The sequence below is a fragment of the Suricata suricatta genome, chromosome 13, assembly GCF_006229205.1.
Source record: "Suricata suricatta isolate VVHF042 chromosome 13, meerkat_22Aug2017_6uvM2_HiC, whole genome shotgun sequence".
Lineage (NCBI taxonomy): Eukaryota > Metazoa > Chordata > Mammalia > Carnivora > Herpestidae > Suricata > Suricata suricatta.
In genome coordinates this window covers 36,647,131-36,670,237 of record NC_043712.1, presented here as the reverse complement: position 1 = coordinate 36,670,237, position 23,107 = coordinate 36,647,131, and the positions used below count along the sequence as shown (strand labels likewise).

Below are 23,107 nucleotides of genomic sequence, written 5' to 3'. Positions count from 1 at the left end.
ATGTAATCAAGTTAAAATGAGGTTATTAGAGTGGGCCCTAATCCAATATGACTGGTGTCCTTAATTAATTAATTAATTATTTTGAGAGACCGCACATGCGCACTTGCATGCAGGGAGGAGCAGAGAGAGAAAGAGAGAATCCCAAGCAGGCTCAATTAGCACAGGGCCTGATGTGGGGCGTGAGATCATGACCTGAGTCAAAACCAAGAGTTGGACTGAGCCACCCAGGCACTCCCAACTGGTGTCGTTATTTATAAAAAGAAGAAAATTGGACATAGAAACAGACATAAGGGAAGGAAATGTGAAGATGAATGATAGGTGGACACACCTAAAAGCCAAGACAGCCAAAGACTGATAGCAAACTAGAGATTAGGACAAGTCAAGGAAGGATTCTCCTATAGGTTTCGGAAAGGGGAAATGGCCCTTGACTTCAGACTTCTAGTCTCCCAACACCGTGAACAGCAAATTTCTGTTCTGAGTCACTCATCTGTGATACTTTGGTACAACAGCCCTAGAAATGGGTATAGTGACAATTTCCTCTCCTAGTTCGCTCAAATACTCCATCTCATCCCATTCCACCCCAGATATTTTCATGGGACCTCCAGGACAACGACCCCTACCCCTTTCTATCTTCACTTCTCTCCTGTCCCACTTTGGATTCCTTGATCCTTCATACATCTTGCTAATCTCCTCACTATTCTTCCATCATTTCTGTCTGTCTTAACCTCAGTCTGGAAGGATGTGACAGTGATTTGTCTCAGTTCTCACCTGTCCTAAGGATGCTGCTGGAGCTCACACACCCTGATTGATAACACTACAAGTTCATGGTCACCGGCCTCAGCTGTGCTTTTAGCCCTGCCTGGTCATCCTCCTGTAACCCCCTGGTTATCTCTCCTGCAACAACGATCTTATACTTCCTTCCCACCAGCCTCCTCACTCCACTCAGCAATGGAGCTGGATTCCTGCTTCAAGAGGAGATAGAAACCTTCTGAATTCCCTCCTGTCCCACCTTCACCCCCACACTCACCCGCATGCACACCCATCTTCAATTCCTTCCCTGGGAATTTACAGGGAGTCATCTCTCCTCTTCCCTTTGGAAGGCCCATACTTCCATGCTTCTGGGTCCCATTCCCTTTTATTCCCTGCAGAGTCTCATTCTATGAGTTATCCAGTCTCTTCATCTTTAATCTCTTTACCTATTAGCTTCTTCCATTAACCTACAAACATGCTCAAATCTCTAATTCATTAAAAAAAAAAAACCTCTGCATCCCACATTCCTGTACAGCTATTTATCATCTCTCTCCTCCCATTCAGTGCCACTTCTTGAAAGAGCTGTCTCCACTTCCTTATCTTTCATGCCAAGGTATAACCTTTTCTAAGAAATTATGGAGGTAGAAGCCATGCTGGAGTAAATTAAGGAGAAAATGGGAAGAAATTGAATCAGCAATTATATACAACTCTTAGGCTCCCTCTTACATTGGGTCAAGCTTTCCGACTCTAAAGGCCTATCTTCTCTCAGGCTCCCTTCCTAAAATTCTTCCTCTATGCTCCAATTGGGTGCTGTAGGAGGAGAAAGACCCCAGAATCACTAGTTATCCCTCAGCCTGTGGCCTCTTTCCTGACCCTCTGAGCTATAGATCCTGTTCCTTCCAAGAGATATTGACTCCAGCTCAGTTTCTTTCACACAACCCCTGCCATCATCCTGGAGTTACTAGGCAGTACCTTAATGAACTGCCCAAATGGGAGCCCCTCCTAGGACTCCCAGAGTTTGTGATACCACCTTACTGAATCACTCCCTGAGCACAGGTCACATGCTTATTCCATGTGATTATTCTACCCTGGCCACAGCAGGCTGGATCAGGATGGGATGCTGAGCCACACATCAACAGTCTGCAAGTAGCCTGGCCCCAAAGCTCTGGGGAACAATGACACTCAGACAGCTATTTATGGTAGAAGAAACACAAGTGAAGATACTTAGAGAAAAAGCAATGCACAGAAGCCGGGAGGGAGCAAAAACCTGAGTTAGCCACAAGAATGGGGAGAAGTCAGGCAGTTGCTGGTAGCAAGACACTGGAGTCCCTGTCAGTCTCTAAGGGGTGTAGTAGATGCTCCTTGACCCTATTTTGAGAGGCCTGACTAGGCAACGGCTTAGAGGGTTCCTGTCTCTAGTATCCCCTGAATCTGCACCACCTGCCCCTCCCTCAGAGTCTTCCACATCACTATGGTCAATCTATCTTGGAAAGCACAGAACACAGTGTTCTAAGATTTGACCACAGCCTTCTAGCCTTATGGTCCCTTCATCCCTGCCCTAAGCCATTAGTAAAGCCTCCAGTCCCCCATTTCTCCCAACAATCCAACCCCTCATGCCTAGACTCTGCCAAACATTGCTTCAACACTCTCAAATTGATGAGCCCATCCTGTGACAATGTGAACCCAAAAGAGCTCCAAGTTTATGCTTTCCTAGTGACTGGACACTCAGTCACTGGAAACACTGGGGAAGACCTCAAAATCCAGTGGGAGACCCAATGGACTCAACTCTTCAGAGTCTACCACTGCCCACAATCCTGCTCTGGTCCCTGCAGACCCCTGGCTGCCATTGTAATCTTTACCTCTTTCCACCTCTCTGCTCATGCCCCTGACCTTACCAATGTACATCTGAGAGTCTAAGGGCAAGAAGAGACAGAAAAGGAACAGCCAAGGGGTAAAAAGGAAAGGATGAGACCTGGAGGGGAGATATGAAACCAAGCTATTTTTTTAAAAGTTTATTTATTTAAGTAATCTCTACACACAACACAGGGCTCAAACTCACAACCCTGAGATCAAGAGCTACATGCTTTCCAACTGCGCCAGCCAGATGCCCCATTAGCTAAGATAAGAAAGATAAGAAAAAACATGTTTGTAAGTGGAGTCATTAATAATGATAGCAATTAACACTTAAAGAGCACCATATGCCCAGGTGGTATCTAAGAGTCATATGTGTATATTTCTACATCTAATCCTCATAGGGACGCCTGGGTGTCTCAGTTAAGTGTCTAACTCTAGGTTTTGGCTCAGGTCATGATCTCACAATATGTGAGACAATCTGCACTGTCAGCGCAGACTCTGCTTGGGATTCTTTCTCCCTCTCCCTGCCCCTCCCCTGCTTGTGTGCTCTTTCTCTCTCAAAATAAACTTTAAAAAAAATCCTTGGGAGCACCTGGGTGGCTTAGTCGGTCAAGTGTGTGACTTTGGCTCAGGTCATGATCTCGCAGTTCATGGGTTTGAGACCCGCATCAGGCTCTGTGCTGACAGCTCAGAGCCTGAAGCCTGTCATCAGATTCTGTGTCTCCCTCTCTCTCTGACCCTCCCCTTCTCATGCTGTCTCTCTCTCTCTCTCATGCTGTCTCTCTCTCTCTCTCAAAAACAAATAAAACATTAAAAAAAAAATCCTTGGGAGATGTGGGTGGCTAAGTCAGTTGAGCATGACTCTTGATTTCAGCTCAGGTCATGATTCCACGGTCATGGGACTGAGACCTGCAACAGGCTGAGCTGACAGCATGGAGCCTGCTTGGGATTCTCTTTCTTCCCCTTTCTGTCCCTTCCCTACCTGTTCTCTCTCAAAATAAATGAACAGTAAAAAGAAAATCCATCGGGGCGCCTGGGTGGTTCAGTCGGTTAAGCCTCCAACTTCGGCTCAGGTCAAATCTCACGTTCGTGGGTTTGAGCCCCGCGTCAGGCTCTGTGCTGACAGCTAGCTCAGAGCCTGGAGCCTGCTTCCGGTTCTGTGTCTCCTTCTCTCTCTGCCCCTCCCCCTCTCATGCTCTGTCTCTCTCTGTATCAAAAATAAATAAAACATTAAAAAAATTTTTTTTAAATCAATCTTCATAACCCTATGAGGTAAGCACTATGTATAACCTGTTTTATGAATAGGAATACTAAGGCTCAGAGCAGTTAACTTGCCCAAGGTCACAAAGCAGTAACTTACTAGCAAATGGCAGAGCCATCCAGGCAGTCTGTTACCTGAGACCATGACTTTAACCACTATACTATAATAAATGCTGCAGAGAAAGAAAAATGTCCCTAACCCAGGGGCAGGGGGGTGCAGGGACTCCCCTTCCCTTAATCCCACTTCCACACAGCAGGTCAAGCAGAGGCTTCTCAGACAATTAGGCAGAACCTTTATTTCCTAACCACTCCCTGGATCTCTGTTAGAAGGGACAGAAGCACAGCAGGTATAAGGCTGAATAAGCCCTTCTTAAGCAATCCAGAACCCATTTAAGACTGCACACCTGTCACTCTGTAGCAGTCCCTTTTCACACACCCGAGAGAAAGGGAGGCAGGATAGGGAGGCTCACTTCTGTGGATTCAAGTCTTGCTGGGGATGTTGAGCAGTTACAGAGGCTTCTCAGGGAAGGAAAAGCCATCGAAGACATTCATGCCTGGAGAACAGTTTGCTCAGCAGATCTTCAGGACCAAGTGTCTCGAACCCTTCTTCGAGATCGAGGGCCACAGCTGGAGCTCGATGTGGAGCCCAAGCCAGGGGGTGCTCCTGGAGGCTGGTAGCCACATTCATTAGGGTCCAACGGGTCCCGGCTGAGCAGTACCCACACTGCAGGTATATGGCGGCGCACCGTGAGGGGATCTAGGCCTGTGTCAGGTGAGACTGGCACCCAGCTGTCCTCGGTCTGCAGGAAGCGCAACTTGGTAAGCTGGTGCAGGCCTGGTACCCGCCGCTTGACAATCTCAGCACAGCTGACCGCCTTCCCTGCGGCCCTGCCAGAACCCGAGAACACCACATGTCGTGCACTACCCCCCTCCAATCGACCCAGTGCCAGCCCCAGCAGGTTGCGGATTTTGCTGCCATCTCGGACCCGCATCTCCAGGGTATCAGGAGGTAGCTGGGGCATCGGAGAAGGTGCTGGGAGTTCCACAGAGCCAGCTTTCCGGTAGTGCTCCATCCCACTTGCTGTTGTATCTGAATTTCACGGCCCACTGCAGGGAAGTGTCAGATGAATGTTGAGCAATATGCCCCAGGCCACACCCTAACCCCAGCTCTCCAGGATATGATCCTGTTCATCCCAGATTTCCCAGGAACAGGACCATATCCCCCCCCCCCCCCCCCCCCCCCCCCCCCCCCCCCCCCCCCCCCCCCCCCCCCCCCCCCCCGGCTTCTAAGCACAGGTGCCATGCCTACTTTACCCTGGGAAGGGGCTGTATCCCATATACCCCATTCCTCTAGACTCGGCTATAACCCTCCCCCCACCCTGGAGTCCCTGCCACGGGACCAAATTCATCAAACACTGGCTCTTTAGGATAGGGCCAAGCCCCCTCACCCCAAGCTCCATAGGACTGGGACTGAACCTCTCTTATCTTGAGTTCCTTGGGACAGGACTTCAAGAACCTCCATTTTTACCTCAATCTGTACTTTCTAATTAATAAAGTTCTTTCCGGTTTATCTTTTTCTCCCCCATCTTTTTTTAAAGTAAGCTTTACACCTAACATGGAGCTCGAACTCACAACCCCAAAGATCAAGAGTTGCATGCTCTACATACCAGCCAAGGGCACCTCCAACTTATCTTTTACACAGGGAAAAGACCCTGCAGACAAAGCATCCCTTGATGGGAACCAAAAATATCCCTTAAGCAATAACGGCTGCCCTAATGCCAGCAGAACCACTTGACTAACCCCAAGACAATGATCACCCTGCCTATTACTGCTTCTTGTACCTACAGACAGACCGGTCTCACATTCTTCTTATATAAACCTAGAAGTATTTTCAGCACTTTGAAGGCAGTCTTTGAGCCTAGTCACTGTCTTCCGGTGTTGGCCTTACCAAAAAAAAATTACTTTCTTGTTTCACCACCACTTGGCTCTCTGCCTTCGGATTTTGTCAGCCACGAATGGCAGAACCTTGTTTGTTTGGGATCCCCCAAAGCCGTATTCTTGCACTCCTGGGCCCCGGCTACACCACTGCCCCAGACTCTCGAAAACAAGACCAAGCACTCCTCAGCCACAGCTCCCCAAGACCGGGACAAGGGCCCCTCACTCAGCTCGCAGAGGCTCCTACACTCCAAGCTCCCTAGAAAGAGCCAAGAACGCTCAACTAGATGCTCTTCAACAGAACTGAACCCGTCCCCCACCCCCGGATCCTTAAGATAGGCCCAAGCACCCCTCACCCTGAGATTCCCAGTGTGAATGCCCCCAGCCCCGATCTCTCAGAAACAGCAGCAGACGCTTGATGCGGAGGGCTGCCTGGGCTACTCCTAGAGTGAGGTCCACAGCCCGACCGTCTCTACCGCCACGGGTAGACTCCAAAGCTTGACAAGCCGCAGAGACCAAGGAGCCCTCCCCTCTCTTCCCCCTACCTCCAGGGGGCCCCCATCCCGCTACGTTCTATCTCTCACCGCCCCGGCCGCGCACGCTTCAAATTCGATCTGGAGCCAAGATGGCGCGGGGGCCGGGAGCGCGCCGAAGCCGCAGGCCGCGGGACCGCGCACGCCGTGCAGGGGCGGGGCCTGAGGGGCAGTGCTTCGCCGTGCCTCAGCCAGGAAGCTGAGTTTCGCAGGGACTTCTGTCTAGGAGTCAGCTGAACCAGGACTTCCCGAGACCGTGAACATACAGGCAGTCTACGATGTTACACCCTGGGGCAAGGGCATCCCTACTGGGGTGGAGAGAGCCCTGCGGAGAGGAGCCACAATCAGACTCACGTCCCAAAGATCTGGAGGATCTGGCCCTGAGATGTTTCGGGTGGTGTCACCAGTTGAGAGTACAGCAAGAGCAAGGCGAAGCAAGGGTTTCGCTTTCGACAGGGGCAAGAGGTTCCGTTTGAAGTGGCTGCTGCTGCGCGGGGGAAAGCCTTGGTCACCGAGTTCTGAGCCTGGACTTCATTCCGTGGGGATGGCGAGCCACGGAGGGTTTTCATCAGGGGGCAAACCAATTGTGTGCAAACCAATTTGTGCTGCCGCCAGAGAGGGTGGGAGTGGGGGAACTGGGCCTCAACCGCCGGTGAACAGGCCGCGGGGTCCCGGGGGCGTGTTCAGAGACTCGTGTGGTGCCTAGTGTATAATTGGCGCTCAAATAGTTGTTAAATTTCTGAGAATTAAACAGAAATGACAGTGGGAATACAGAAAACTAGATTAAGCTGAGAGACATTGGGAGGTAGGTTTGGTGAGGAGCTGGTGACTGGACTGAGAAGGGAAAGGTCTAGGATGACTCCCGGTTTCAGACTTCATTAGGACATGCTGAATTTGAGATGACAGTGAACATACGGTGGCCAGCATACCATTAAAAAGGGGTCTGGGGCCACAGCACTCCCTAAGACCACAAGGGGGCAGCAAACACTTGGAGTGAGGCACCAATCTCCGTCTCTGCTCTTTATCCTCAGGTTCCATCCCGGTCTAACCAGGAACCCCTGTCCCCCACCCCACACCCTCAACCCCATCCCAGAGCCCAAAGCCCTGCAACCAAACCTCTTCTGGGCTCCTCTTCCCGCTTAATAGCAACAAGTAAGCTCCCATGAGCTTACTTCAGGTTTTCCTCTGCCTTTGCACATACTGCTTCCTTGCTCTCAAATACCCTGCATATCACCCTCCAGGACTGCCTCCCCCATTCCTTTTTGTTTTGTGCCCACAAAGGCCCCTGTACCCACTTGGTAGGACTGCTCTTTTCCTTGACTGTACCCCAGCTAGTCTGTGCGGGGCAGGGATCAAGTGGACCCTACCTGTGTCCTCCCCACCGAGCATGGCACCTGACATTTAGAGGATACTTGGTAAATGTGGGATAAATGGATATACAAACAAATGTTCCACTCATATCGATCAAATGAGAGCGTTTGTCCTGAGGGCTCTACATCTCCCAGAAAGCCAGACCAGGATGGGTATAGCTCCTGGTCCAACCACTAGGAAGGCTGACAATTCTGCCTTTTACCACCCCCATCCTCACCACCATTCCCATCCTAGAACAGGAAGTTGGCACACTGCTCCAGTGATTTCTATAGTTTATTGTCACTGGACTAGGACATTGATGTGGGGAGGGGGTGCAAATAGCAAATCTCAAGTAGCAAGACCTCTGATCTCAGAGCCCCTGAATACGGACAAGACGGCTGTGAATCCAATAAATACAGACCTGCCTCTGTCCTGTTACAAAGGCAGGTTAGCACAGGGCCCTGGACACCGGCTGCCCTGGCCCGCCCTGGGATGGGGAGCAATCATCACTCCTCTGCTGGCTTCACGTGCTTGGCGGCCTCTAGCTGGCAGAGTAGCTCATCCCACTGCACAAATTGCTTGGAGAGAAGCATTGTCTGATGACAGGTCAAGGTGAGAACAACAGCCTCAGTGAGGGACAGGAGAGATTTTGCATCTGCCAAAGGGTGGGGGAGGAGGAAAACAAGCTGATCAAGATGGGATGAAAGAGACAGAGCTGGAGATGAAATGAAAGGACAGGGCTTTGGACAACATTTCTCAGAGGCAAGGCTGAACAGAAAGGATACAGTCTTGTTGTATTCCTCCAGGAGAGCCTTGGACTCCTCAGTGATCTCCACACACTGGTCCTATGGGGACAACATATGGCAGAGAAAGGAGCTGGATAAAGCCCCTACTTCCCATTAACTTTCCTGCCTCATCAGGGACCTTCACACCCCATAATGCCTAAAAAAGGTAGTGTTTCACCCCAGAGCCAAAAGGAGCACATTTCTAATGAGGCTTCGGGATAGGTACCCTAGCAGCATTCCGAAGGGGGAATGAACCACATATTTAAGGAAACATTCCTGCTAGTATGTGTGTCCTCCTCCCCTGTCCCCTATATTTGAACCCTCTTTGAACTCTAGGGCTTGGGAATGGTAAAACAAACAAACAACAACAACAAAAAAAAAAACCCCAGCTCCTCCATATGTGCTCCCATAGTCAAGGGCACACCATCCCCAGAAATTCTTGGGGTATCATAATAGTACTACTCAGAGAGGAAAGAGATCCTGATGTGGCTGTAAGCAAGTTCCTTCCCCTCTCTAAGGCAGGGAAGATAAAGGATAAACCCTCAGGTTTCCCCTGGAGCTGACATCAAGGTGGCCTGAGGCTGCTTGCACAGGTGGCAGGAGTGGGGACTAGGGGCCTCACCACTTCTACTTTCTCTTCCAGCCCTCTCCCTTCCCATACCTGCTGCTGAATGTGGATCTGGGCCAAGCGCTGCAGGCGGGCGGCATGCTCAGGAACGGCTGTAAAACACAACGCACACTGCCTGATGATGCTTGTGCCTTCCCCCGGGACTGCTCAATAGTCTATTAGGTCTTCAGCAGGATTAGAGTATTGAGTGGAGAAGCTAAGCAAACGCCAGGCTTCATCGACCACTGCAGCTAAAGGTGGTGGTGGGCCACTCTGTCCATCCCAGTCTTACTCTAGGACCCAAGGCAGGGCAGGGGAGATACAGGGCCCTAGGAGAAAATAAACCTTGGGGTCCCTGGAGTTGTCCCATACCCCACCCTGTAAGCAGGGTGAAGTAAAGAAAGCTTTGCTTGTTATGGGACCAGTCCCTTTGCTCTCAGTCCAGTGGGTCCAGGTCTGTCTGGAAGACGGAGCCTGCAGGTAGGCTGAGGATGAATGTCCCTAAGCTGGACACCTAGAATTCAACACCCAGAGCCCTGGCCACTATGCTGGGCCTGTAGCTTAAGGCTGTCAGACACTCAGCAGATAGCTGATCAGGGGTAGGGAGGGGGAACGGGAAAAAATACCTCCAGAGACAGACAAGACGGATATCTGGATTCAATTAACGTCACTGTCTGCTTGTCAAAACTCAAGCCCAGGGACTGCTCTCAACAGTGCAGCAGGAAGAATTTACACATATTCACACACCTGGCAGGAACTCTTATGGTAAAATCTGGGCTACATAGTAACCTAAACGACAGATGCTGAGGGGTGAGGTAGAAGGTAAAAGGAATACTCAGAGTTGGGAGCTACTGGACTTACACTAGAGTCCTTAAATCCAAACTGCCTGAGGTTCTGAAAAGGAACTCTCTGCTCTGGCAATTTTAATCCAAATTTAGGTGGCAGGGACCCCCCAGGGTTAAGGTAAAGACAAGGAGCAGACTTACCTTAAACCCAGGGAACCTGAGGTACAGGGAAGTCCCATCCATCCACCCACCTCCCCAAGCAGAGTGGTAGAGCTGCAGCCCTAAAGAAGTACCTTTGATGTGAGCGCTGTCCAGCATGGGCACCAAAGCCTCCACCTGTTCCAGGAGCGTGATCTGGGATAAGATAAACTGCTCCTCTGAGACATAAACAGACAAGACAGTGGCAGTGAGGCAAGCCTGGCACTGCTACTTCCATGCAAGGGGCTGAGGACCCAGCAGGGGAAATGCTAAGTCCTGGAGCATGGAGCAGCTACTCTGCCCACTTCTCTAGGTGCACATTCCCCCATTCTGCTCCCACCTCTCCTAGATGCCTCTGGTATGACCCATCTTGAGCCCCAGGAGCCTCTAAGTTTCTCCAAATACCACTTTTCTTGATATTTTAACTCTAAGGCCTTTTCCTCTAGCCTCTTATCAACAAACTCAGTGAATCCTTCTGATGCTACAGGAGACAAAGTACTTCAGACTTGGGTCCCCATACCCAAGGACTCTTGGGAAGGTATGAAAGAGGGGATATGTGGCAGACTACCAGGCAGGTTCTGCTCAGTGGCCCTGAGAAGCAGAGGTAATTACAAGATCCTGGAGAGACAGGGCAGTAAGCAGAGTCCAGTGGGGAGAGCAGGATCTGGACAGGGCCTGGCACAGGATAGTTCAATGGCTGCAAGGAGTGGGAAGCGCATTCAAGAATGGATGACTGTTGGGTGGCTGGGTGGCTCAGTTGGTTAAGCACCTGACTCTTGGTCTCGACTTAGGTCATGATCTCACGGTTTGTGAGTTTGAGCCCCAAAGTGGGCTCCGTGCTGACAGTGCGGAGCCTGCTGGGGATTCTGTCTCCCTCTCTCTCTGCCCCTTCCCCATTCACTTGCGCGTGCTCTCTCTCTCTCAAAATAAATAAATAAACTTAAAAAAAAAAAGAAGGGATGACTGTTATGTCAAATGTCTGGAGGCAAGAATGTTTATCAATTAATAGAGGAAAAAGAATTCAATTGACTGAACTGGTGCAAAGAGAACAGGGGTGGAGGGGATGCCTGGGTGGCTCAGTTGGTTAAGCATCCGTCTTCAGCTCAGGTCATGATCTCATGGTTCACGAGTTCAGGCCCCACATGAGGCTCTGTGAAGACAACTCAGAGCCTGGAGCCTCTTAGGATTCTGTGTCTCCCTATCTCTCTGCCCCTCCCCTGCTCACACTCTGTCTCTCTCTCTCAAAACTAAATAAACATTAAAAAAAATTTTTTTTAAAGAGAGCACAGGAGGATATATACACAGATTACAGAAGGCTTTGAATGGCAGCTTAAGGAAGTAGGATTTTATACTAGGAGGAGAGAGACAGAGAAACTGATGTTCCAAAGAAAACAAAGTAGCAGGCTGGAAATGTGTTTGGGGAAGACGTTACTGGATCACACGCAAAAAGGGGAAGACTAGGGTCAAGAAGAGGACTTAGGAGACTGCAACTGTTGATGTGTGAGAGGACAAACATGGAGGAAGTAACCAGGGAGAGAATGAGAGGCTGGATTCCAGAGTTAGTATAGGAAAAGATCTCCTCAACTTGGTACCTGAGCCATGGCAATGGTTCAGGGGCATTCTGACTCACCACTGTATGCCTCACCCTGAAGATGCTCTGGATCACAGAAGATGATCATTAAACACAGGCACGTGGCAAACCCTACCTCATGGAGTGGCTGACTAAACTGAGCAGCAAACATTGCCAGGTGAACAGTTCCTGCCTAGAATTCTAAAACACCTACACTTTCTCACATGAAAGAAAAATGCGGAAACTCGTGCCAATATTCTCACCTCTCCCAAATGCAATGCTCACTGCTCCCATCCTTTCCTAGAAGCTGCTCTGTCTAGTAAGCAGAAGTGAGGAAGGTTCTCAAGGAATATTCTAGAAGCAGACCATTGACAGAACACTGAAGTAGTTCCCCCTGTTGCTGGCACCATGGTCTCAGCTGGCTCAGAAGTATACCACACCCAATGCCCACTAGAAGACCACAGGACAACCTCGGGCCTTAGCCCAGCGCCAGGCCAAAATTCCAGACAGCAGCTTATAGAGCTGTATCCAAGAAAGGGCTAGCAGGGAGGCCATCTCTATGCCCAACTTCCCCCATAATCCATAATTCCCAGATGCATGTGCACACATTGTCCAGCTCTACCTGCTAAGATGAACTGCAGCTTAGAGGCATCAGATATGGCAATGCGGTCAATGTACTCAGGATCGAGGTATTTGATCAGGTCTTCAACTAGGAAAGAAGCAAGATGGAAAATGGAATGGGGGTGGGGAATGGGGAATCTGTCTTATAAAGGATATAAAGGGATATTAGAATGATATTAGTGGTCAACCTTGGGGAGAGCCTTGAGTGAGGAGATGACACCCACAGTGTCTATCAGTAAGCCTCCGCCAGGCCCCACCTCCCTGTCTCTCCCCTCTGAATATCTCCTGGCCAAACTCAGCCTTTACAGCTGGGAACACTATTGCCTCCACTATCTTGACACCTCAGCATTTCCACTGACCTGTCTTCGCCAAAGGTGGAAGGCCCCTTGCCCCTCAGTGCCACCAAGACAAGCCAGAAACTTTTCTGATTTCTAGGTTGCTGGCTCTGACATAATAAAAAATGCATGGGTGAGCCAAGCCTGGGCTCTCAGTGCCTAATTTCCTTTCTGCCTCTGAACCTTGTCTGTGGAAATCCTATACTTCTCCTCCCTCCTTCACGAAGAGGATCTTTGAGGCAGAGCTTTTATCCTATAACTTTGACACTGTCATGGACTTGGAGTTTAACCACACAGTAGAAATCACACCCCATGTCACCACTTCAGCAGCGAAACATCTTCACATTCTGTCCCATAGGGTGACTCCAATGACCTACAGAGCTGGAAGGCAAAGGCCACTTCTCAGGAAGCACAGGCATGGGAAGGAGGGAAGGCAGGCACCCTATGGAATCACTTACTCTTTTTGTACAGAATCTTCACCCTCTCCCTCTTGCTGGCAATGTTCCCCAAAGCCACCTGTACCTTGACCAGGCCATCAGCCACCTGCAAGGGGATTGAAAGTTAATTCCAAGATTCAGCGCCTGACTCAAGGCTTAAAAGATAAAGAACCCTCATTCCTTCATATTCCCAAATTTCTTTATCCCAGCAAAGTAGGTTCACTCCCTAGTCTTGTTTTAAAGGAGATGCAACTCGACCTTCTGGGAATCCTCAGTGTGAAGGGAAAAATAATCATGTAGTCTTGGGGAAGTTTCAAGTCTGATTGGGAAGGTAATTATGTTAGAATTTATAGGGCATTAGCATAACCTGTCTATTCCCTGATTCCTACCTCTCTGGCTGAACCTGCCTAGGCTTTAGGTTCCTTAGAATTCCCATATTAAAGGATCAAACAGAGGGAGAGGCTATGGAAGTGAATGATCTTAACAGGTTTTAGAATACAGGGTGAGGAATGCTAATATTTAAGGGTCAAATATATGGGGAGGCAAATAGTACTAAGTAGCAACAGCCATAGAGTAGCAGGAAAACAAGGAGGATTTATGTCATAGATGTCAAAGGGAGCGAATGCTTTGAGCAATCAGTTCTCAAATGAGGGCACAATCTGCTAGTGACAATTCATTCCACAAGAAGTATACAAACAGACATCATTACCTCTGATGCACCTAACTCCACGGTATGCCTGACACTCCACCTTCAGTAAAAGATCTTCCCATAGTAAAAAGGAGGTAGGAGAACTAAGCTTCACGGTTGTCAAAATTCAGTTACTGGCGTGAAGGAGTGCTCCATCCATATCTAAACACCTGATATTCCAGGCCCTGGGTGGCTCAGTGGGTTAAGTGTGAAACTCTTGGTTTTGGCTCAGGTCATGATCTGACAGTTGATGGAATCCAGCTCTCCATCAGGCTCGGTGCCTACAGCAGGGAGCGTGCTTAGGATTCTTGCTTTCTTTCTCTCTCTCTTTCTTTTCTCTCTCCCTCTCTGGCCCGCCCCTCCCCCCGCCTCTAAATAAATAAATAAACTAAAAACAAAACAAGCAAACAAAAAACACCGGGTATCCAATCCCTTCCTTTCCTAATCCTGGCTCTCTCAGACCCCATCTCTCACTCCCAGAGTCTTCCTTATCCACCTTTGCTCTGCTCCCTTCTGATATCCCACGGATCTCTTTCTGTACAATATTTAGCAATTAATTACGCAGGGCTTTATGCCAGCCCTTCCATTGTGGACTTCAGCTCTTACAGAAACTCTCATTAGTCAGATTCTCAAGTGTGTCAGGTCTCCCCAGCTAGCCAGAGAGGACAGAAGCAGTCTTAGTCACAGTTCACAATAAGCCCATCACAATCGGTCCTAATAACCTTCGGTGTCCTCCATGGAAATGGAGCCCGTCGGTCCGATAAGCTCCGGAAGATTTCGAATCTTTGTTATTCCAAAGCCCTGGCTGCCGGCGACAAGGCTGGAGCGGTTGCACCCATCTCGAGGACCATGCCAGTAGGCCGCTCTTGCTCTGCCCCAGAAAAGTGGCACTGGATCCCAAATTGCTCACCTTCCGTGAGCCACGCGGCCCGCCAGACCCGTACACCCTGCGCTCCAACTCCTCCACCCGGGCCTGTAGCCGCTGCACGTCACTGACAGCCGCCATAGGTACCTCTGCCCCGCCTCAGCCGAGGAACAGGCAGGGGGCGGGACGTCCGGCCAAATAGAGAAGACTGGCTAATCAGAGCAAGGCGGCGCCTCTCAACACCAGAAGTGACGTCATGACTCAGCCCTCAATGCCGGAAGTGACCGGCAGGGCCAGCGAAAGGTGTCAAAAGCTATCTGGTTACCTAGGCAACGACTAGCTGTCAGGCCGTACCCTACTTTCCAGCTCCTGTTTGTCCAGACAAACTTTTACCTTTCTTCTTGTAATTCCAGGGTACCAGAGACGTTTCCTACCCCATTCCCCTAGGTTGCCCAAATAAATACACATAGTATTTCAGGATTGGTCCATTCCCATAGATCAGTAGGAGACTCCGTGAGATACCATGACCTTTAGGAGTCTTCTAAGGTTCAAGCGAGTAATGTCTTGCCCAAGGCCATCCGCACTATAACAGCAGAATCAGGATTTGAACCCAGGAAGTCTGATTCATGAAACCCAGCCCCTCTACTTTCATGGACCTTTGCTATTCTGTGTTCCCCTCTTGAGAACCCCTGGTCCAACACAGCCTGTGTATACGACATAATTCCTCCCAATCCCCAGACCCAAACAAGAAGGAGAGGAGGCACTGGAGAGGGAGGGACTGCAGCTTTATTATTCAGATGTGACCTAAGGGATATCTCCTTCACAACACCCCAACCTAACCTTTCACCTGGCTCCTGAAGAGAGAAGCAGGTCTGCTCTCAAAAGGTGGGATCCTAGAGATGACACTGACACAGGGAGTACAAGAGGAAATGATGGGGGTTAGTGAGGGCAGAGCTCTTTGGTAGATGCTGCTGGAGTTGGCCAAGGAGGAAGTGCTCTCCTTTTACAATGAGGTAGATGAAATATCAAAAGAAAATTCTTTGGCTTCAAGTCCACAGGGCATGGGGGGAGGGGTGTCATCTCCCAGGGCCAGGTCCTAGACTGGGTACCCTAGAAGAATCAAGGTGTAAGGGGATGTAACCTCCCCCCTCAGCATTGGGGCTGGGACTCTTAATTCTGAGTGGGAGTTCTCAGGGTGAGGTGCTGGACGGTGGCCCTGTAGGCAGTGGAGGTGCAGGGTTGGTTGAGCCCTGGGAAGCTGGTACAGGCTGGCGGCGAGCAAAGAGGACACCTGATAAAGGGGTGAGGAGATGGTGGAGGGAAAACACAAGCAGGAGGGAGTGGGCACAGAAACAGAAGAGGAAAACAAAAGTCAGTGTCCTGATTGTTAGAACACCACACACATATTCCTGCCACAAACCAATGTGGACAAGCTCCTTAGGTCAGTTAGAGACTCCTATGGCAATACAGATCCCCTCAAACAGGTAAACAATAAATATTTACACTGATACATAGGTCCATGACAAGGCAGACATCCCATGGAATCCATGCCAGAGAGGTCATTCCTTAGACCCCATGCCACTGTAGACACCCCTTTAACCCATGCCATTGTAGCAATCCCCTGAACCCCACATTACCCATGCAAGTTTGGATATCCCTGAACCTCATGCTAGCTGAGAAAATCTAAAATCCCCATGCCAGAGCAAATACCCCTGACCTCATGCCAGTGTAGACAGCCTGCAGTACCCATACCAGTGTAGACCACCCCGTTGATCTCTAGGGCCATGTTGATACTGCTGATACCACTGCCTGCCAGATTGAGAGGCCCATCCAGCCGCTCTTCTGTCCAGGAGGGACAGGGGAGTCACATTTTGGAGAATCAGACTTCACACTTTCAAGCTCCCCCCTCCATCCTTATAGAAAGCCCCCATTCCACTTCAGCCCCACACCTATAATCACACAGTTGTCTATTGAGGGATTTATTTGTCCCACCTCCAACACCTATTAGGTGATGGGTCTGTCCTCCCTCAGTGTAGAGGCCCAAAGCTCTCTCAGCAACAAGTGCCTTCTCACCCCTCAGGGGAGCCTTGCCACGGGTTAGGAAACTGTGGGGAGCTCCAGGTCGAGGTGGGTCCATGTGCCCCATCAGCACAGCCCTCTTCTCTGGGGGCTCCTCTGGTGCCAACTTCTCCCTTGCAGGTCCCAAAGCCAGGCTCACAGGCAGTGCCAGTCGAGGGGTTGGAATTCCGCTTTCCTCTGGAAGAACAGTTCAGTCAACTCCCATGGCCCAACCAACTCTGCCCCTGCATTTGGTTCTCCCCCCAGGGCTGGGGCCAAGTGAAGTCACCCAAGTTCAAGCACCAAGTTCAATCTCCCTCCCATCAAGAGTCTCAGCCTGAGGCTCTGAAGCTGGAGAGTCCAAAGGGCCAATATATACATGTCTAGGTTGGTCCAAGACAATTGGGGCCTTTCCTTGTTCTCCGTTATTAAATAATACAGGCCACAAGAGGCAAAAACTACATGCCAATAGGAGTCGTGGGTGGACAGATATGAAATGGAGCTCCTCCAGATAAAGGACCTATTCCCGAGCTTCAGGCCCACACCGCAGTAACCCGTACCCCAGACATCCCACAGTTTCCTAAACCTTAGCGTGCAGCAAACCTCAGTGCCCTGTCAGTCCTTACTGCCTTCATACCTCAGAGCCTCCCAAACTTCAGACTCCCACATTTTAATTTTCTTTGTATCTCAGCGCACCCCTACGTCTCACAGACGCCCCAAAATCAGACCCTCTCCCCTCCCACCTTTCTTAATGGGGCTCGGACTCAGCTGCGCGCAGGCGTGTGCCGGCAGGCCGGAGGCGGAGCCCTGGGCAGGGCGTGGGCTGGGCGGGGGCGGGGGCGGGGCGGGGCCAGGACCCGAGACTGGGCCCAGAGTGCCCCGAGGTGTAGGCCCAGCTAAGCCGTAGAGCGGGGCGGCGGAATAAGCTTGACGACGGCCCTCGCGCCGGTTGCTGTCGATAGCTGCCTGGAGCTCCCCGGGGGAGCTGAGCGCACGCGTCTCGCACTCGTACGGGTACAGGTACTTCATGTACCTAGGGGCGATGGACGAAGCGGGATGAATGGGAGGCTGGATACCACTGATCAAGTCCCACAACGAAATGCCCGCCCCTGGGCCCTCCACGCCTTTCGGTCCCTTTCCCGCGCCTTGCCCCCTCCGGTCGCGCGCCTGGCCTCACTGGGTGCGTAGAGTGAAGGCTGCCGACGTGATGGTGGTGGGCAGGCTGAGGCCGCGCGTGACCTCCCGCCACACCTTGCGGTTGATGACTTCCACCAGGCCGCCTTTGGCTGTCACCAGGCGAAACAGCGCGTACAGATCCAGCACCTGCTTCGCCATGATGGGCACGCGGTTCACTGGCGTCCCTGGTGAGAGGTGGACAGAGAGTCAGGACACTAGGACTAAGACCCTATCTGCGGACATCCTCAAGGACTGAAGGAGTTGGTTGCCTGGACGAGGCCCGGGTACAGGCGCGGGTACAGGGCGGGATCTTCGAGAAATGGGAAGGGGCGGGGGGAAGATTCCAGGCGGAGACCACAGAGTTCCCAAGACCAGCCTTGTAGCAGGAAGGACAGGAAGCTAGATCAGGGGTTGGCAAACTTCTTCTTTAAAGGTCCAGATGTAAATATTACAGACTTTGAGGACCAAACCTCCTCTGTCAGAACTACTCGACTTTGCCATTGTAGCTTGAAAGCAGCTATGGAGGATATTTAAAGGAATGAGCCCGGCTGTGTTCCAATTAAAACTTTATTTACATACTGAAATTCGAATTTCACACTTTGTGAAATGTTATTCACCTTTTCATTTTTTCACTATTTAAAAATGTAAAACCATTCTTATTTTGCAGGCGGCTAGATTTGGCCAGCCGGCTTTAGTTTGCCGACCCCTAGGGTTGACCGTAGTAAGGACTTCCTGACAGTGCTGAAGAGCTGGACACCGCTAAGCAGCGGCCCCGGAGTAGCTGCCAGAGACTGGGGGATGGCGGATGAGAGAAGCAGCAGCCCCCGCCTTGGCTCGCCAACTCCGTGGCTCGCGCCGCCCCCACCGGCCAGTCCTGACAAAGGGGCCTGTCTGCTCTGAGCGATGGGCCCCAGTTAATTCCTTACCGATCCCGTCCCCTTCCGCCGCCTCCTTTGGACCCGAACAATTAGCTGCGGCCTGATTAATGTGGGGAAATTATCGGTCCCACGGGACCTTCCTCCCCACTCCTGCAGAGGGAGCAGAGGGAGGCAAGGACCAGAGGGAAGAAGAGCTCCCGTCCTGAGGGTGGTGGAGGGACTGCTGGGATCTGCTCAGACCACCCTACCCCACTTTCCCCAGGGGAAGGGAGACCTTCCAGGAGGGTCAGGGAGGGGACACTGGGGCCAGAATGGCTGGGCCTCCCTGGGGAACGAAAAAGACCTGGGACCCCACTGAGGGTCCCTGGTTAAAAAGGACCCCAAAAGGGGTGCTGGGCCTGTGGTGGGAGCCTGAGGGACTTTGACCAGCAGCTGCACTAAGGGAGGGGGGTGCAGTGCAGTCAGTTAATTAGTGGCTTATCAGGCCAAGCTCCGAGTGAGTTAATTAGCTTTGTAGAGAGAGATAATGAGTCAGGCTCCGGACCCATGAATCTGGGGAGAAGCCTAAGTGATGGACTACCGTCCACCCTGATCTCCTCCTGGACCCCTTGCATTTTCTTCTATCTCTGAGATTCCTGGAAAGGAATTCCTCCTCCTCCACAAGCCCAACTCACATGGCCCCCAGCCTACCCTTGAGAAGTCCTTCCTTCAGTCTAATCCCAGTCCTTTCTGCTGTAGAACATATTGGATGTCCCTGCCTGAAGCAAGGGGAAACTGAGGAGAGACAAGGCTAGACGAAGGGCCACTGAAAGAGGAAGAAGGCATTCCCAGCCCCCCAATCCTGGGAACCACCCCCCCAGGCCAGCCCCCAACCAGGTCCGCCTCCCACCCTCCCAATTGATCCCACACTCATTAACCTGCCAGTGGGCTGGCGGCTAATTAATCCCTGGGTGGAAGAGGGGGGCAAGGTCAGAGGTTAAAGACGCTATTGAGGGCCCAAAGGCTAGGTGTTCCCAAGCTCAGGCCTCTGTAGAGAGGACCCAATCTGGGGACTAAACCCTGGCGTCTCTCTTCCTCAAAACTGGTAGGTGGGGGTCCTTCCCTTACATCATCCCACTCACCCCTCTTCTGCATGAAGCTAAACAGGTCATCCAGAAATTCCTTCCTCTTGGGGTCTGCATCAAGCTCGTACAGCTGGGGAAGGACTGAGGTCATTTTTCAGCTCCACTGACTCCCTCCCTCCCCCTGGGACCCCAACGCAGGTTAAACCCTGAATAAGGGTTCTCAGCTCAAGGGGTGAGTAGGATCTGAACTGTGGACTCCCTGGCATTGGACTCTTTCCCCCTGGGGGCAGGTAGGGGCACTTTTTTCTACTACAGAGACCCTCCACTAGCCAGGGGTGCCCTGGGAAGCTCAAACTATCCCTCTGGGGAATAGATGGAAAGGAAAATTAGGAGGCTTAGCCTGCCTTCCAGGGCATGCAAAGATCCCCAGGAAGGAAGTCCAGTTGGGATTCTGTTCTATACTGAGGAAGCTGACAGATGTCTCTGAGGCATTGTTTCACTCTTGTTTATTCTTGAAAGGGCTTCTTGCTTTTCACATCTCTTTGGGCCATGGCTGGGGATGAGGTGCAAAGATGCCTCTAACCCACCCTTCAAGCAGAGTAGACGCTCAGAAGCTCCTAGATTGAAACCTGGAGCCCTTCAGCCCCACTTCTGGTCTATCTGTTTCCAGGGACAGTGACCTACCCACTACAGAAGCTGCCATGGAGGTAATGGCCCTGCACCACCCAGGACTCACAGGGTCAGAACTTGAAAGGCCCAGTGATCATCCCAGTACCTGAAGCCCCATCTCCAGTATCACCTCCCAAATACCACACAGCAGAAACAAACAAATAACAGCCATTTACCCAGAATAACAGTCCCCGAGTAACACCAATAGGTAACACTCCATTCCCCACTAAGAACTCTCAGAATAAAAAAATAAAAAAACAAAAACAAAAAAACCCAGAGATCCACTTTAGACCTATACTCCCTGAAAAACTGAGCCCAAAGTCTTAGATGGATCCTGCAAAATAACACATATGCTCTTCCAAGTAATAATCCCAGAATTATACCCAAGGAGAAACAATCACTAGAGCCACAGAGCACCAAGTAACACTCCAAGTTTTACACTAATGCTACAGAGTACTAGCCACAAATTAACACTTTTGGAAAATACCTAAGACCAACATCCTACAAGTAATATCACCAGAATAGCACACCTAGAGTCCAAGCCCTTTATAATACATTCATAGTGAGAGCCTGAAGTAGTGCCTTAGAATAATATCCAGATGGGTTTCACAGAGAGGAAGAACCTCAAAATAATGCTCTAAGAGTAAGATCTTATCATTCCCAGCTGTACAAGAGCCCTTTAGTCACCTTGCGGCTGTAGTGGCCATCATAGGCTAGTAACTGTCACCCATAGAACTCAGGCCAGAGAGAGGATTTGGATGGAGGCAATGTGACAGGAAAGAGATGCAGAGGATATCAGCTTGTCAAAGGAGTGGCAACCTCCATCCTGTGTCCAGAGACAGAAATATTCAACCCAGGAAACTCCCGGTGGTTGCTGGTATATGACCTTGTGACTTGATGTGTGAGAAGGTAGAGTAAGATCGTGCTGGCACTGGAATCCCCATTCCCCACCTCTCATTCCCTGAAGAGAATTCTTGAAGCTCCTACAACCCTCCAGCTTTCCCTTCTAGCCTCTCCAAAAGCCTCTAGTCTGTCATGCCTCCATATTTCTGGGCATCTCCTGCACCTTTCAGTGTGTGCCTATGCACTTCTTTCCATGCCTCTGGGGGTCTGTTTCTGCCTCCCTGTCACGATCTACCTTTCAAGACTCTCCACCTCTCCAGGTCTCTGGGTCTCTGTTTTTCCATCCTGCAGAGGGCAATGGGGGTGGGCAGCTACGAATCACCTGACTTTGCTTTTGCCCAGAGAGGAGGAAGGGGAGGGGGCCTGACATGGAGGGAGTCCTACCTGCTTGAACTGCTCCTCATAGGTCCATTCGTGGGGGTGAGCTCCAGGGGGTTGGCTTGGAGGTGAGCTGGGGCCCCGTGTCCCTGGACGGCTCTTCTCCTCTGCCCCGGCTTCCTCCCCTTCCTCATCCTCTTCTGCATCCTCCTCTTCTTCAGTCCCAACCTCCCCTAAGGCCCCCTCAGGGGCCTGCAGGGGACGGGGGCCAGGCAAGGGAGGCAGTGGTGGTGGCAGTGGGCGTTGAGGGGCCAATGGCCCCACCCCTTGGGCCAGGCGGGCTGCCTGCTGCCTCTGCAGGGCCTCCATTACAGCTTCCAGGCGCAGTCCCCCCGCTGGTGGGGGGGCTGGCACCAGGCGGGGCCCCGAGGAAAGGGCCGCCTGTGGGGGTGGGAATTATGAGAGTTGGGCCCTACTGCCCCCACAACCCCAGCACAAGAGGAGGTGGTCACTGATTCAAGGAAGTACAGTGAGCCATACGAAAAAAGGCAGAAAGATAGCCTTCCCAGATATCGACAGAGACAGACATAGAACAGGAGAGACAAGAGACCAGACCCAAAGAGACAGAAATGGACATTGACAGAGGACAGGTAGAGAATCAGCAGATCAGAGAGGGTGACAAGGACCAAGAAACAGAGAGAAGGACAGGAGAAGAGAGAGAGAGCGAGAGTGAGCAAGTGAGATCAGAAAGAGACAATGACAGGAGAGATATGAAAAAAGAAACAGAGATGGGACTGAGAGACAGAGGTGGGAAGAGGCAGAGATACCAGGCAGAGACAAGAACAGAGAGACAGGTGGGGAGAGATGAGATTGATGGAGATATTGGATAGATAGGGAAGGTAAGAGAGAGGGAGAGAGAGGAGCTAGAGATAAATATCAAGACCTGAGTGACAGGTAGTCCAGAGAGAGAGACAGAGACAGAGGCAGAGAGAGACAAATATTGAGACAGTGGTTTAGAGAGAGAGGGGAGGAAAGACCGGTGCAGCAGGAGACAGAGACTTAAGAGAGAAGAGAGATTAGAAAGAAACAAGGCGAGACACTAAATAGAGGGAGGCAGAGACTGAGGCAGGGAAAAACAGACGGAGAGACGGGGCAGAGGACTAGCACTAAGGGGCCGCGAAGACAGAGGGTGGCGGGGGGCAGAGCCCCGGACCAGGCGGACTGGGGATCGCTGGGTCTCGACGCCCGCTCTCTGGCTCCCCACGCCCCGCGGCCGCACTCACCAGCCTGGCGCGGCCCGGTGCCCCCGGCGTCTCCACGGCGTTCCCTCTGCTCCGCCCGCCTCTCGGGCAGCCCCTACCTCGGCTCGGTTCCCTGCGCGGGGTCCCCCGCCGTGCGCTCCGGCCGCCGTGCGCTCTTCTGGCCGCGGTGCGCTCACGCGGCGCTCTGCTGGCTGCGGCCGCGGGGG

At 51.4% G+C, this 23,107-nt stretch overlaps 3 protein-coding genes across 9 annotated transcripts; all 3 read right to left on the bottom strand.

Annotated features, from left to right (window-relative positions):
* Nucleotides 1-4,137: 4,137 nt before the first annotated feature.
* On the bottom strand, nucleotides 4,138-6,471 carry RPP25L (ribonuclease P/MRP subunit p25 like). Of its 5 annotated transcripts, none has more exons than XM_029920221.1 (2): nucleotides 6,384-6,471; nucleotides 4,138-4,971 (listed from the first exon to the last, which is right to left on the bottom strand). In XM_029920221.1, the coding sequence occupies exon 2, from the start codon at nucleotides 4,935-4,937 to the stop codon at nucleotides 4,446-4,448; it is 492 nt and encodes a 163-aa protein (XP_029776081.1). In that variant the 5' UTR covers nucleotides 4,938-4,971; nucleotides 6,384-6,471; the 3' UTR covers nucleotides 4,138-4,445. The 5 variants fall into 5 exon arrangements, with proteins under 5 accessions (XP_029776081.1, XP_029776080.1, XP_029776082.1 ...); XM_029920220.1 differs by having other exon boundaries at nucleotides 6,345-6,451; XM_029920222.1 differs by lacking the exon at nucleotides 6,384-6,471 and adding an exon at nucleotides 6,156-6,312.
* Nucleotides 6,472-7,960: 1,489 nt separating this feature from the next.
* DCTN3 (dynactin subunit 3) lies at nucleotides 7,961-14,765 on the bottom strand. 2 transcript variants are annotated; one of them, XM_029921042.1, is made up of 7 exons: nucleotides 14,619-14,763; nucleotides 13,042-13,126; nucleotides 12,250-12,336; nucleotides 10,153-10,236; nucleotides 9,129-9,187; nucleotides 8,468-8,527; nucleotides 7,961-8,278 (listed from the first exon to the last, which is right to left on the bottom strand). In XM_029921042.1, exons 1-7 carry the CDS (start codon nucleotides 14,712-14,714, stop codon nucleotides 8,189-8,191), a joined length of 561 nt encoding a protein of 186 aa, XP_029776902.1. In that variant the 5' UTR covers nucleotides 14,715-14,763; the 3' UTR covers nucleotides 7,961-8,188. The 2 variants fall into 2 exon arrangements, with proteins under 2 accessions (XP_029776902.1, XP_029776903.1); XM_029921043.1 differs by lacking the exon at nucleotides 12,250-12,336 and having other exon boundaries at nucleotides 14,619-14,765.
* Nucleotides 14,766-15,341: 576 nt separating this feature from the next.
* Nucleotides 15,342-22,008, bottom strand: ARID3C (AT-rich interaction domain 3C). 2 transcript variants are annotated; one of them, XM_029920828.1, is made up of 7 exons: nucleotides 21,706-22,008; nucleotides 19,807-19,879; nucleotides 17,809-17,992; nucleotides 17,375-17,664; nucleotides 16,647-16,829; nucleotides 16,326-16,415; nucleotides 15,342-15,864 (listed from the first exon to the last, which is right to left on the bottom strand). In XM_029920828.1, exons 1-7 carry the CDS (start codon nucleotides 22,006-22,008, stop codon nucleotides 15,764-15,766), a joined length of 1,224 nt encoding a protein of 407 aa, XP_029776688.1. In that variant the 3' UTR covers nucleotides 15,342-15,763. The 2 variants fall into 2 exon arrangements, 1 of the variants encoding a protein (XP_029776688.1); XR_003902069.1 differs by lacking the exons at nucleotides 16,326-16,415; nucleotides 17,375-17,664; nucleotides 17,809-17,992; nucleotides 19,807-19,879; nucleotides 21,706-22,008 and having other exon boundaries at nucleotides 15,776-15,864; nucleotides 16,647-16,727.
* Between the last annotated feature and the right edge of the window lie 1,099 nt (nucleotides 22,009-23,107).